Source organism: Nicotiana tabacum, chromosome 1 (assembly GCF_000715075.1).
Source record: "Nicotiana tabacum cultivar K326 chromosome 1, ASM71507v2, whole genome shotgun sequence".
NCBI classification, from domain to species: Eukaryota; Viridiplantae; Streptophyta; class Magnoliopsida; order Solanales; family Solanaceae; genus Nicotiana; species Nicotiana tabacum.
The window spans coordinates 213,350,980-213,365,986 of NC_134080.1; the positions used below are offsets into that span (position 1 = coordinate 213,350,980).

At 37.5% G+C, this 15,007-nt stretch overlaps 1 protein-coding gene across 1 annotated transcript; it reads right to left on the bottom strand.

The window, feature by feature from the left end:
* Positions 1–218: 218 nt before the first annotated feature.
* On the bottom strand, positions 219–4,647 carry LOC107799021 (transcription activator GLK2). The gene is made up of 6 exons (XM_016622081.2): positions 4,002–4,647; positions 3,105–3,245; positions 1,773–2,120; positions 1,274–1,330; positions 845–943; positions 219–623 (listed from the first exon to the last, which is right to left on the bottom strand). Exons 1-6 carry the CDS (start codon positions 4,440–4,442, stop codon positions 477–479), a joined length of 1,233 nt encoding a protein of 410 aa, XP_016477567.2. The 5' UTR covers positions 4,443–4,647; the 3' UTR covers positions 219–476.
* Between the last annotated feature and the right edge of the window lie 10,360 nt (positions 4,648–15,007).

Genomic DNA, 15,007 nt, shown 5'->3' on the forward strand with positions numbered 1-15,007 from the left:
TTTTCCTTTTCCTTTTCCGTTTCAGTCTTATCTTGAATATATCATTTTTTATTACCATTGCTTGACTTTCGTTGTTGTTCTTTTAATTTCGTTTAATACTAGTGCTCCTTGTTGTACGATAGAAATAGAAGAAGAGTGGAGCAAGTTTGCAATAAGCTCTCGCCATTATTAGATTCTCAAATTGGTGACAAATTAAATAGTCACAAGTGCCCATTCCATGCATGTGCCAACCCATTATTAAGTTAAATCATTGTTCTTGTGCAAAAGGAAACAAGAACAAAAGAGTACAAGAAGTTAGGAGGAAAATACTCGCATTATAGATGATTTTTTTCCCCATTATAGATGAATATTGAGTTCATCTTCATGCATCAAGTGCAAGAAACCATGTCGTCGAATTGAAGGGTTTAATTCTTAGCAATCCAAGAAATTAAAACCCGAAAAAATTAATTCCACCCCGCAGCTTGAAACTCATAAATTTAAGTTGGAGGTATTTTATTAATCCCTTGACGTTGTAATTCATTCAACACACTGTCGATTGAAGGAGGTTTGAGTCCGAGGGGTGGTGGTGGCAGACATGGCTTTGCTAAAACATCTCCAATGGCCGCATCTATGCTCTCCTTTGACTATCACAATATTCAAAAAAATATGTCAAGAAATAAAATCATCAAAATTTTTAAAGTTGTGTTAACTTATAGTTTTAGAAGAGAGCAAAGAACAAATTAAATGCATTATTTTTCCTCATTTATAACTTTTTTTTTTTGTAACGCCACAAATTATTTTCTGTAACAGTAAAATCACTAAATTATAAGTCACAAAATTAATATTCAAAAAAGAGAGAGCTTACAGGATGAAAATCAGAAGGAGGTTTAGGTAGATTTTGGCCTGCTCCGGTGGGGACAGCTTTGAGCATGGCAGGGGGTGGGATGCCCTGAACTGGAAATCTCTGCATGAAATTATAAGTCTGATTAAATAAGACAAAAATAAACTTATTGAATTTCGTATGCAATTTTTTTTTTTTTTGACATTAATTCTGTTTGAACAACCTAATGCACTAAGCTCCTATCTCACTATGTGCGTGGTTCAGAGAAAGGTCAAACTACAAAAATCTATTGTACGCAAGACTCTGTTTCCACAGCGAACCCTGACCTCCTAGTCATATTGCAGCAACTTTACCACCTACCAAACCTCCCTTTCTAAATATATCCAAAACCAAAAAGCATGCAACTGAAAAATAGACTTCATATAGCAAATAGTTGATTGATTGAATAGTTACCGTGGGCGCTATTGGTGAAGGAAAGCAAGGAGTGCCTGGTGCAAGAGAGTTTAGTACCTGCACCAAAAGAAAAGAGAATATTAGTTCACTCCCAAAATTATATGCACATTAATTCCAAAGATTCAAGTCATACTTGTTCATTCTCACTCAACAACTATAATATTTTCAAGTGAAAAAAATATACTACACCGCTAATGTTCTACTAGAAATATTCATGTTATCGCTTTAACTCAATGCATATAACTTAAACTCAGGGGTGAAGCTACACTCTTATAAGGGTGGTCAATTAACTATCCTCCGTCAAAAAAATTACACTGTATATATAGGTAAAATATTAGATTTTAGAGGTATATAATATATATGGAACACCATTTCTCGGGATTTTTTTTACTTTCTTCAAGTTTGAACAACTTTTGAGAAATTTCTGGCTTCGCCACTGCTTAAACTCATATATAATTGAGAGAAAAGCAATAGAGATTGAGATAAAAAAGACACTCACTCTTTGATGGTGTGAATGCCAAAAGGAAGGATCTATAGGTGGTGAAGAATGAGGAGGGACCGGTGCCCATCCTGGTGGAAGAGGCGTTATATGTTTCGGCCACATGTGCATCATAGATTGATCGGTGGGCGGATGGCCCCAGACGTGTAGAGGTCTAAAATGAGGCGGCACCATGGGTGGTGCCGTCATAGGTGGAAAACCCATGGTTGGTGATGCCGGCCATGGGTTTATGTCTCTCTTTCCGCCACCTCCAACCACGGCTGCACCGCCGTACATTTGTTTTCTTTGGCTCCAACTTGCCGCCTCTGCTTCTCTCGCAAGCAAATGTTTCCAATGGGCTCTATATTTCTGCACATATAACAATATCCCTTCTATCAGCTGGGTGTTATTTGTTGCAATATGTGTTCTGAAATAGTTAAAATATTGTCTTGCATTGAGGGTGTGACTTAGCCATTAATACATTAGGTTAAAACTTTGGAGATCAGGATTTAAATTACGACAAAGACAAAAAAATACGCTGTGAGATCTTTTTATTTACCTAAGCCTTGGTATCTGCATGCAACCTTTGATGAAAGGTAACACGTAGTTGATAGAATAATTGAGGTGCGCAAAAGTTAACCCCAACAATCCGTTATAAAAAAATATATTGTCTAATATATTTAATTAAACTAGTTGAACTAGAGTAAAACACAATATTGTAATCTAGCACAAAGGCAGACCTATTTATAGTGTTGAGGGGTCATCGAACTTCGTAATCTTTGGCAGAAATCTTGTATATGTATATGTGTATATCCTGAAAATGATTATATAAATAACTTGACATCCTCAACACTAAAAGCTTTTATGGGACACTGGTTGACTGAAACAGTAATGCCCGTTAAAATCCTGGGTCCGCCTTTGATCTAGCAAGTCTTAAACTCAGAGTTCTGCCTTTTATTAAAAGGTGGTCTGTAAGATAATTGAAGCCAAAAACAAGGGAATGCAGCCATAATAGCTCGTACAATTGATAGTGATCTAATCCTTTTACAAATTAATTTCCACTAAGCTCCTCTTGAGAAGGACTTTTAATTTTCCATTGATACTGGTACACTCAATCTACTGAAAAATGATTATATACTTTTTGTTCTTGAGCCGAGGAACCGGATTCATCTGAATTCGGTACTTTTAGTGGAATGCACAAATATTAGTGTAAAAAATATATTAAAATCACAAAAATACTAAATATAAACTCATAATCTTAAAAATATAATAAATTTAATACGAAAAAATCTTAAATATTAAATTGATAGAAGTTAAATCCTGAATCCATATAGGGAATAGAAGAATGCTTACTTGAAGATGGCTAGCAATGTTATGGCGAGTGAGACCTTCAACACCCATGAGTTCTAAAATCCTAGATGGGACTGCTTTATCTACACCTAATTGCTCTACTGCTTGTACAAATCTCCTGTGGAGCTCTGGCGTCCAATCCACCTTCACACAATTCAAGAAACTTTCCATTTTATCCAAAATAAAAAAACTCAAGCCGGAAAGAAAATAAATTAAAGGACAAACAAACAAAGAGAGAGAAAAACATTAACTTTTCTTGCCGTTGTTACTGTTGTTTTTGGCTTTTTTCATTACTGTATTTTTTTAATCACTGCTATGAATGTGTTTTGCTTGAGTCGAGAGTCTATTATAAACAATATCTCTACCTCGGCAAAGTAGGCTGTATACACACTATCCTCCTCAAATACCATTTGTGAGATTATACTGAATTTGTTGTTGTTGTTGTAGTCCTATATATAACAAGATACAATTAACCTATCTAGCATAGGTTTATGGAGTTATTTAAGTTATCTGCAATTATCTTTTCAATGATCTAATTGTGTAAATATTTTTATTATCATCGAACTTTAACTCCGAAAGAAAGGTTTTACTTCCTATGAATTACATGAAAACCCTAAAAATATACTACTAAAGTGAGGAGCATACTGAGAAGTTCATTCCTCATGTTATTTCATTGGAAAAAACTAAGACCAACAACAACAACAATTACAATAACAGACACATAATGTAATCCCATAAGTGATGTTTGGAAAGAGTAGTGTATACGCTACCTTATTCTTATTTTGTAAAGATAGAAAGGTTGTTTTTGATAGACTCTCGGCTAAAAAAAATAAATCTAAGACTAGAGACGATATTTTTTAATTATATTTTCCTCAAATCTTCTTCTTTTTTTTGGTTTACCTTCACTTTTCTCTTCCCTTCTGGATTTTTGGATTGCCCCGATGATTTCTTGCACTTATCATTTTCCTTTGACTTGGGTTTAGATTTTTCACTCTTCTGATTCAAATCTGATGGAACTTTTTCCACTTCTTCGTTTCTGGAAAAGTTGTGTTCTTCTACGTGGAGTGGTGGTGTAGTAGTATTATAACTATTCATACGATCAGATTCGTCGCCACTACTAACTGAGAATTCAGCAAGCATCTCTGAGTCCATCTCCAAATCTGGTAGCACATCATCGTCGACGTTGATCCCCAAGAAAATGTCATCAAAATCAATGCTTTCGAGCAAATTCCCATCACCAAACTCTGGAAAATCATCGACTCCTCCAATCGTGAAACTTTCCATGTGATTATCCCTGTCATTTTTGGTGGTTTTGTAGCTCAGAGGTGATACAGTTAGCATCCCTGTCAATTTTGTAATAATTAATGCCACGTGAAATGAATATAAGGATGCAGAAACTGGAAACACCAAAGGAGAAAGAATTTAAGTTTTGGAACTGAGGAGAGGACTGTTGTATAAGGGGAGAGGAGAGGGTGGAAAGATTTGATTTCCACCACAACATGTGTAGAACGTCTCTATTTTTTTCTCTTTGTTTTGGCTTGTTCTTGAATTAAAAATATATTATAGTATTTCCTTTTAATATTTAAAGGGTTTGTGGATGGCCTTTTTTCGAATATAGAAAAAATCTAGTATTACAAAAGCTCGTGAGCTGTTCTATTAGCTTTTGTTTCTTTTTACTATTTGATTGGGCAGTTCAGTACACAAGGTATTCCGTGTTTGTAGGATTTCCGGAAGGGCCATACCCAAGTGGTGATGTAGATAGCCTACTCTAGGAGTGGAGGCACAAGCCAGCCTACGGTTTCGATCGAGCCCAGTAATTTTTGTTCCAACAATGGATTTGATGATTTGAATTCATGAAAAATGTATAAATATTAAATCTAGAACCCTGTTATTAACACTTGCAGTTGTGATCCCAAATTTCAAAACCCATAAGGTTGAAATCCTGGCTCCACCTCTGGCCTACCCTAATGCAAGTATTTAGCATTAGCAATTGCTTCCACGACTCAAACACGTGAATGATAGATCACAACTTTCTACTATTTGATTGAGATGAGAAAAAACGGGGTGAAGTTCTCAAGTTGATCTCACAGCTGCCTCTAAGTTGTGATGGAATGATTTAGACTCCTTCAATATTCTTTAAAGATTTCGAGTTCGAGCCTTAGAAATAAAAACCTCACTAAAGAGTGGATTGATATGTACGAATTCATGTATATCCGTTTGAATAATGCAAAAAAAGAAAAGAAAAAGGAACATGATATATCATAGTTAATCCAAACATGCTTTGCTTATTTTCTCATGGTTGGTGTGTGGAATAGTGAACCTGTTTGCTTTAATTTCTAGCGAGAAAAATAATGATAGATTATTAGAGTGTATAATTTGTAGGTTGGAACTACATTCGATCGGGTTAAAATAGGTTGAATCAAAAAGAGAGTTGGGTTATCGGGCTAAATTGTGCGAGTTAATTTGAGTTAAATAATGGGTCATAATCAAACATTCTAACTAAAAAGTTTTTTTCTTTTTTTGTGTTTTGATAAATTCTTGTATGGATCAATTCTAGCTATATACATGCATTCAAAATTCCCAGACCAAGTCATCCAAATCTGAGCAGATTTAACATGATATATATATATATATATTGTATTGGGAAAAAACTGAATTTATATTAAAAATAATGTGGCATGACACGTGAATTAGCTGAATGGTCAAAGAACAGCAATTGACTAAGAGGCACGGTGAAAACACGGTGAAAACAGCCACGGGAAGAAGAATTTAAATAGGCACGAGACGATGTATAGATACGAGTCTCGTACCAATTTAAATTATTTACAGTCAACGGATTAGAAGGCATTAAAAGCAAGGATCAGATGACAGAAAGGAGTCCAAATTCATTATTAAATGTCTGATACGTTATAAAGTTGGTATTTAATAAGAATGATTGTATAACGGCTTATTTAATGTCATTTATTGCTCATGATTATGTCATTAAAACTGATGCTTTATTCCTTTACCTAGAATGATCTATAAAAGGAAGAAGTATCATCATTTGTGAGAACACGATATACTATTGAGAATACACTGAAATACTTATTTATTTACCCTCTACCATTGTTCTCAAAAGTATTTTATTTTTTGTCTCCTGATTATCAGTAACCCGAATTTTTCTTTTAGCTTTGACCAAGGACTCAGATTTTTGGTTAAACAAATTGGTTCCGTTACCGGGAATCTGATAATCTTTCCTTTTAAGCTATATCTTATCTATTATCGTCACCATGTCAAACAATAACGCCGACAACAACAGTAACAACACATTGGGAAACCATGAAAATCAAATACATCAAAATCAAGATACCGTGGTTCCCTCTCCTTTAAATTCACCACGTCAATCTCGTGAAGGCACTCCTGTTACTGAATCCCGTGCTGATCAACAAGAGCAATCTGAACATTTTGAAGGAGTTACAACTGAAGCTTTGCAAAAGCTAATCGATGCACAAGTCGGCAAAGCTCTTCAGGCACTTGTTAGTCGATTGCCTGCTGCGCCACCTACATCGACTCCTAATAATAATACATTGGAGAACCCCCGTTCTGGTCTTGATAATTCTGGAAACGGAGCAACCCCCAGTGAACCACAAGAAGGGGGACCAGGTAATTTAAATAATTCATATTTGCAAAATTTAGTACTAACCTTGCAGAAACAGCTGAAGGAACAAAATGAGCGAATAGAGCAAATCCCTGGAGTTCCACCTGTAATAAAAGGAGTAGACATGGACAAATACTCACAACAACCATGGAAGCCTAGTGCTGCTCCCCTTCCAATTCCGAAAAAATTCAAAATGCCTGACATCCCGAAATATGATGGTACTACAGACCCACGTGACCACGTGACTGCATTTACAACCGGCGTGAAAGGCAACGACTTGACCAAACAAGAAATTGAATTAGTATTGGTCAAGAAATTTGGAGAAACACTCACCAAGGGTGCATTAACCTGGTATTCTCTTTTATCTGAAAATTCTATTAATTCTTTTGCTGAGCATGCAGATTCTTTTATTAAAGCACATTCGGGAGCACAAAAAGTTGAGAAAAGGATGGAAGATATTTTCAAAATCAAACAAGGGGATTCAGAGTTGCTTAGAAACTTCGTTGATAGGTTCCAACGTGAAAGAATGACTCTACCTCGTGTGCATGACAATTAGGCTGCTATAGCTTTTGTAAGTAATTTAAATGACAAAAGTTCTGAAGCCACGAGACGACTCAAAGAAAGTCTTCGAGAATTTCCTGCAACCACATGGAATGATGTTTACAACAGGTATAACACGAAGCTGCGAATCGAAGAAGATACCATACCTAAGCTCCATCATGAAGAAAGGGGCGGTACCCGAAGGTCAGATTTCGAAAAAAGATCAGGTAAAAACAGGTACAATCCATATATGGGACCCGCAGGAAAGGACCCACGGTCGAAGCAAGATAACCAACAATATGATCAAAAGTCAAGGAACCGGGATTCTAGCTCTGCTTCAAAGTTCAGGAATGATCGGAATAGACAAGAATCACGTGATGATGACAGGAGTGTAAAGGCATGATTCGGTGGATATAATTTCAACGTCTCTACCTCCGAGCTCGTAGCTGTTTTAAGAAGCATGGGAGATAAGGTACGGTGGCCGAAAGAAATGCGGTCAAACCCAAGTAGACGCAATCCGGATCATTGGTGCTAATTTCACAATGATCACGGGCACAAAACTTCAGAATGCAGATTCCTGCAAAGTGAAGTAGATCATTTATTGAAGCAAGGATATCTCACTGAGTTATTTAGTGAGAAAGGAAAACAAGCTTATATGAAGAACAGACAAGAACCACCACAACCTCCTTCACCCAAGAGGACAGTGAATGTCATAAGCGGGGGAGAAGATATTCATGGCATAACTTACACAGCTTCAAACAAGGTTTCTAAGGTAACAATTACACACGGGAAACGGGTGCGGCAGGTCCTTGACAATGAAAGCATTTCGTTCGATGACGCAGATAACGAAGGAGTGACAACTCCACATAATGATGCACTGGTAATATCTTTACTTGTATATGATACTAATGTAAAGCGAGTTTTGATTGATCCAGGAAGTTCTGTAAATATTATATTACTAAGGGTACTGCGGGAAATGCAAGCTGAAGACATAATGTTACCCAAGGCGCACACCTTGTCAGGTTTCGACAACTCAAGTGTAGTAACAAAAGGTGAGGTAATACTAACAACTTTTGCTATGGGTGTTGTGAAGGAAACTAAATTTCAGGTAGTTGATATAGAAATGGCCTACAATATGATCATGGGAAGGCCATGGATACACGATATGGATGCTGTCCCATCAACCCTGCATCAAGTTATCAAATTCCCATCACCATGGGGAATTTGTCAAATTCGTGGGGATCAGCAGATGGCCAGAAATGTCAACGCTGTAACAAGTACGAGCGCCGTAAATAAAGCAAAATAGCAATTACAGGAAACAGTTGAAAGTAAAAAAGATCAAACTTCAACTGAACAAGAGAAAACAGATTTGGACTCAAGGCCTGACACAATTCAAGAACCTGAAGAGAATGAAAGTATCAAAACGACGATTGAAGAGCTTGATGCAGTGACGTTGTTTGATCAACAGCCTGAACGGAAGGTTTATATCGGGGCTAATTTAGACACGAACATGCGAGGTATGATAATCGAATTTTTAAAAGCTAACTTAGATTGCTTTGCTTGGTCCCACGCTGATATGACAGGGATACCTCCAAATGTGATGACTCACAAACTCAACGAGGACCCTTCTTTCACACCAGTAAAGCAAAAGAAACGGAAACAAGGTGCTTTCAAGAACCAGGTGATTCAGGATGAAGTCCAAAAACTATTAAAAATCGGATCAATCCGTGAGGTAAAATATCCAACTTGGTTAGCTAATACGGTGGTTGTACCCAAGAAAAATGGTAAGTGGCATGTTTGTGTAGATTATACTGATTTAAATAAAGCATGTCCAAAAGATTCCTTTCCCTTACCACATATAGATCAACTAATTGATGCGACCGCAGGTCATGAACTTTTAAGTTTTTTAGATGCATACTCAGGATATAATCAAATCAAAATGGATCCTGGTGATGAAGAAAAAACTTCTTTCATCACAGACAGGGGGACTTATTGTTATAAAGTAATGCCCTTTGGTCTCAAAAATGCTGGGGCAACCTATCAAAGGTTGGTCACCAAAATGTTCCAAGAACATTTAGGGAAAACAATGGAGGTATATATAGACGATATGCTCGTCAAAACCCAGCAATCTCATGATCATATTTCTCATCTATCTATTATTTTTGAAATTTTGCGAAAATTTAATATGAAACTCAACCCAGAAAAATGTGCATTTGGAGTTGCATCAGGTAAGTTTTTGGGTTTTCTTGTTTCTAACCGTGGTATTGAGGTGAATCCTTCTCAGATCAAAGCAATAGAAGAAATCCCGGATATCCTTACTAATAAAAAGGAAGTACAACGATTAACGGGAAGAATTGCAGCTTTGGGGAGATTTATTTCCAAATCCTCAGAAAGGTGTTTTAAGTTTTTCTCTGCACTTAAAAAGCAAGATCATTTTGAATGGAATGAAGATTGTCAGCAAGCCCTTAGAAATTTGAAAACTTATTTGTCAAAACCACCGTTGTTGGCAAAACCGAAGGTAGGGGAAAAACTTCTTATTTATCTGGCCGTATCTGAAGTCGCGGTAAGTGCTGTTTTAGTCCGCGAGGACCAAGGTAAACAATCTCTTATTTATTACGTAAGTAAGTCCTTATTGGAAGCTGAGACATGATACCCACAGCTAGAAAAATTAGCATTAGCTTTGGTCATGGCATCTAGAAAGGTAAGACCTTATTTTCAATGTCATCCCATTGTTGTAGTTACTGCTTTTCCGCTTCGAAATATTTTGCATAAACATGAACTTTCAGGAAGATTAGCAAAATGGGCTATAGAACTAAGTGAATATGAAGTTATTTATCAACCCAGGACCGCTATAAAGTCTCAAGTACTAGCTGATTTCGTGGCTGATTTTAGCCAGGGGATGCATTTAGAAGCAGAAAAAGAATTATTAGTTTTTAATGGTGCGAACCCGGGGACTTGGGTTTTATACACTGACGGTTCATCTAATGTAAAAGGGGCAGGCTTAGGAATAGTCCTCGTACCACCTGTGGGTGAGACCATTAGACAGACTATAAAATGTCATTCTATAACTAACAATGAAGCAGAATATGAAGCTGTAATTGCAGGTTTAGAATTGGCACGAGAACTCGGCATAACACAGATTATAATCAAGAGTGATTCTCAACTCGTGGTTAATCAGATGCTGGGGACTTACACAGCCAGAGAGTCACGAATGCAAGAATACCTCGCAAAGGTACGGGAGTTAGTAAAGCAATTCCAAACTTGGAAAGTAGTGCAAGTCCCAAGAGATGAGAATGCAGAGGCAGATGCTTTAGCAAACCTTGCATCCGCAGCAGACGTAGCAAACAATACAGATGCTTCAGTCATACATCTATTTCATTCCGTTCTCGAACCTGACAAAAACGAGGTAAATTTTAATCATCTAACATGGGATTGGAGAAATAAAATTGTTGCCTTTTTACAGCACGGAACCGTGCCTAATGACAAAGGAAAGGCTTTCGCGCTTCGCAAAAGAGCTGCACGATATTGTTTATATCAAGGTAATCTTTATTGAAAGATGTTCGGCGGACCACTAGCAAGGTGTCTCGGCCCTTCTCAAACCGAATATGTCATGAGAGAAGTACATGAAGGACATTGTGGGAATCACGCAGGAGGACGGTCACTGGTAAGAACGTTAATTCGCACAGGATATTATTGGCCTAAGATGGAAGAAGAGGCAACCATTTTCGTGTCCAAATGTGATAAATGTCAAAGGTACGGCAATAATATGCACAGACCAGCTGAGTTACTACATACTGTTTTAGCCCCTTGGCCCTTTATAAAATGGGGAATGGATATCGTAGGTCCACTTCCACAAGCGAAAGGTCAGGTAAAATTTCTACTCGTACTTACAGATTATTTCACTAAATGCGTAGAAGCAGGGGCATTTAAACAGGTACGAGAAAAAGAAGTTAAAGACTTCATATGGCGCAATATAATATGCCGCTTTGGAGTACCAAAGGAGATCGTATGTGACAATGGACCACAATTCATTGGAGCACAAGTTACAGAATTTTTTCAAAGTTGGCAGATCAAAAGAATAACATCTACGCCATACCATCCAGTGGGGAATGGACAAGCGGAATCAACTAACAAAGTTATTATCAATAACTTGAAAAAGAGGTTACAAGATTCAAAAGGTAATTGGCCTGAGGTGTTACCCGGAGTACTATGGGCTTATCGTACAACGACCAAAACAGGCACTGGAGAAACACCATTTTCGATGGTTTATGGTACGGAAGCCTTAATACCAGTTGAAATAGGTGAGCCAAGCATACAGTACGATCAGGAAACGGAGGAATCTAATAATGAAGAGATGCGGGTTAGCCTAGATTTACTTGAAGGAAGAAGAGAGGCTGCTTTGATAAGGATGGCAGCGCAAAAGCAAGTAATAGAACGATATTACAACAGGAAAGCACGCCTCAGATTTTTCAAAATTGGGGACTTCGTGCTTAAAAAGGTTTTCCAATCTACAAAAGCTGTTAACTCAGGAAAGCTAAGTCCAACATGGGAAGGACCATACAAAGTTCGTGGCATTGCGGGAAAAGGAGCATACCAGTTGGAAACAATGGATGGTAAAGTTTTACCCTCACATTGGAATGCTGTCCACTTAAAAAGATATTACTTTTAAGAAAGTACCTACGGTCAGGTATCATCATGTAAAAATTCTTCTCTTGATTTTTTAATATTTTACTAACGATTTTAGATGCTAGGCTAAATATCCTAACTCGTGCCAAATGATGAGTCACAACCTGCAAGGCAAAATGGAGTATGCATAAATTCCTAGCCCAGGGTTACAATTAATCTGATGGAAATACACACGAGTTAGGCAGTCTTCATCTATAATCACATAGTCGAGTCCCGTATATCTTTCTGTTTCAGGAAAAGGGCCAAAGTAAAAAGAAATAAACAAGTGTTCGAGGCTTCATACTTCACCGCTCAAACACTTGGGGGACTACATATTATACACAGATAGGTGCAAAGAAACAGATACGAGTATCGAATAAAAGTCGGCCAAACTGAAGCAAGTGTTGAGAAGAAGTTACGAAGTCTTCAGCATTCATGAGAACAACAGAGTCATCTCTCAAACTCATAAACAAAGTCACCTCTCAAACCCTTCTTAACATGTAAAGATAAGGTCATGACTATGTACTGAAACAGGTTATAAAAAAAACCTTGTTTAGTTTATGTTATTTACAAATCTGTTACAAGAAAAACAGTTACGAGAAAAGTTGTAGATGTATTGTAATACATGTAACAGTCAAACACTTGTTAAAAGTTTATGAATGAAAACTTGCCAAAGTTGTTTCATACAAAACGTGTGTTTTCCTATTACTTTCATCGTATTTTAACACCATTATGAAGTTGAGACGTCTTCTTCATTAAGTGTCGATAAAATAAAAGGGCCCTCTTTTATAAGCCTCATGTCAATAAGTCATGGGAGAATCATAAAGCATTTTCAAAGGATAAAAATGCTAAACTATTCTATAAGTCCTAAATAAGTAAAGAAAAGGCAAGAGTAGAACACATTGAAGTATTAACAAACTTCTTGATCTAATTAAAAAAACTAAGTAGAAACTTAGTCAATAAAAGTTTATACAATTGCCCCATTATGATAACTGGGGACTTTCACCAAAAAATCCTTTAAAAAAACTAAGGGATCAAACCATCATTCAGTTAAGGGGATTGTCACGGAAGCTTCAACTTCCATAGACTGGGTTGTAGAAGTTTCACCCTCTGAAGCTGGAATAGCAACATTTTCAGGAACTTCAAGGGCAGGAGAAGGAGTATCAGTAGACTGTTGGCTTTTCTCGATGGTATCTATGACTTTAGCCAGTTCAGACTGCAAGTCAAAACCCTCTTGAGCAGCTTCCGTCAAAGCATCACGACGAGAATTCAGAAAAGCCCAACTCACTTCTATGTTAAAATTTTCCTCTAGAAGTCCATATTCCTTTTCCCACATAGCAAGATCGTTTTTTAAAATTTGATTTTCAGCTAAATGGGAATCAAGGGAAGCTTCAAGAGAAGCATGAGAACTCTTCAAGGCTTGAATCTCGACAGAAGAAGTCTGTAAGTCAGCCTGAGCTTGAGTCAAGTTTTGCACTAACTCTCCTGCATATTCTTCCTTTTTAGCCAAAAGTGCCTTCAGCTCTCTAACTTCTTCACTAGCTCTGGATAATTGTTCTGATAAAGAGCATTCCAAAAGCTCTTTGTCTCTTTTCAATTGGCTTGAAGAAGCTTTGACTGTTGCCAGCTCAGAAGTTAAACCACGGTTTTGCTGCTCTAGGAGGTTTTTATTTTCTTGCAACTCTTCTATAGTCCCTTGAGCATTTTCGAACTGCTCCTTCCAGTTGGTTGCTTCAAGTTGGGCTCCCCTAGCAATTTCCTCAGCCTCGTGGACAGACTTTTCAGACTCACGAGCTTTTCTTTCCAGTGAGGAAATTCTTCTCATTAATTCCGTACTAATAAGGTTAGCCTACAGAGGTAAGTCATGGAAATGAGAAATTGAAGATAATTTTAAAAAAAAAAGAGAAGAGAAAAAAAAAACTTGTTGGTTGAAATACCTTCAAAGTAGAATGAACTACGTCGTTCATCAAAGTTAAGCAGCTATGGCTCTCCATCTTCTTCTTCTCGATATCTCCAATAAGAGGTTCGAGCCAAACATCGGCTCTGCCGATTTTCCTCAGGAGGCTATGATTGGCAGGAACCTCCAAAGTAACACTTCTCATTGTCATATTTTCGCTGCTAGAACCTGTCTTTGTATGATGAACAGAGAGAAGAGGAGCAGCGGAAGGAATGGAGGGAAAAGATGTAGAAACCAACACCGGAGCAGAAGCAGGTGCGTTTGAAGCAGCCAAGGGAACAGATATAGGAGCAGTAGAAATTGGCAAACAAACGGAAGTTGTTAAAGCTGGTAAAGAAACACTTACGGCTGGCAGAGGAATGGAGGGAATAGGAACAAATGAGGAAAGAGGAGCTTCATCAAAAACAGGTCCGAGCTCGCCACTCCCGAAGCCACTGTCAAAAAGGTGCTGAATTGATTCATTGTTATATCTTGGTTCGGCATCCTCATCAGATTGAATCAAAACAGGCTCGGTGGCGGAGGTACGAGCATGAGTGTTTTCAATTTCATCATCAATGATTATTCGTCTCCTGGCCCTTGGCCTGGTAATTAGGGAGGTACCCTCCTCTTCTTCTTCAGAACCTTCCTTTGTAGCTTTTCTTTTAGGCAGCAAGGCTCGAGCCTTATCTAAATCCAGAGCAGCATTCGCAGACATGCGAATGGCCATAGCTACTTCAGGTGTCATTCCTCTAATGCCAAATCCTGATTAAAGAATGGATATACATGATTAAAGTTGAGGAAAAAGTTCTTAACATGTAAAACAAAAATTTTAAAAGGGTGGATACCATGTGTTTTGACTTTCCAGCCATGTAAAGAAGAAATTGATTTCCAAGTTCTCTTCTCCCTAGTAGCAATCTTCAAAAGTGAGTCTACCCAGCCACGAAAGTTGGGAATAAGTTCCACATCTCCCATGGTTGCTACAAAAAACCAAGAAGGGACGAGGTTAAAAACAACATTCTTTTGAAATTCTCAAAAATAGGTACGGTAAATAAGAGGAAACTTACGTTAAAAATTCCACTTCTCAGGAAAGGGAATATTTGTTTCACCAATCAAATCCACTGTACGGAC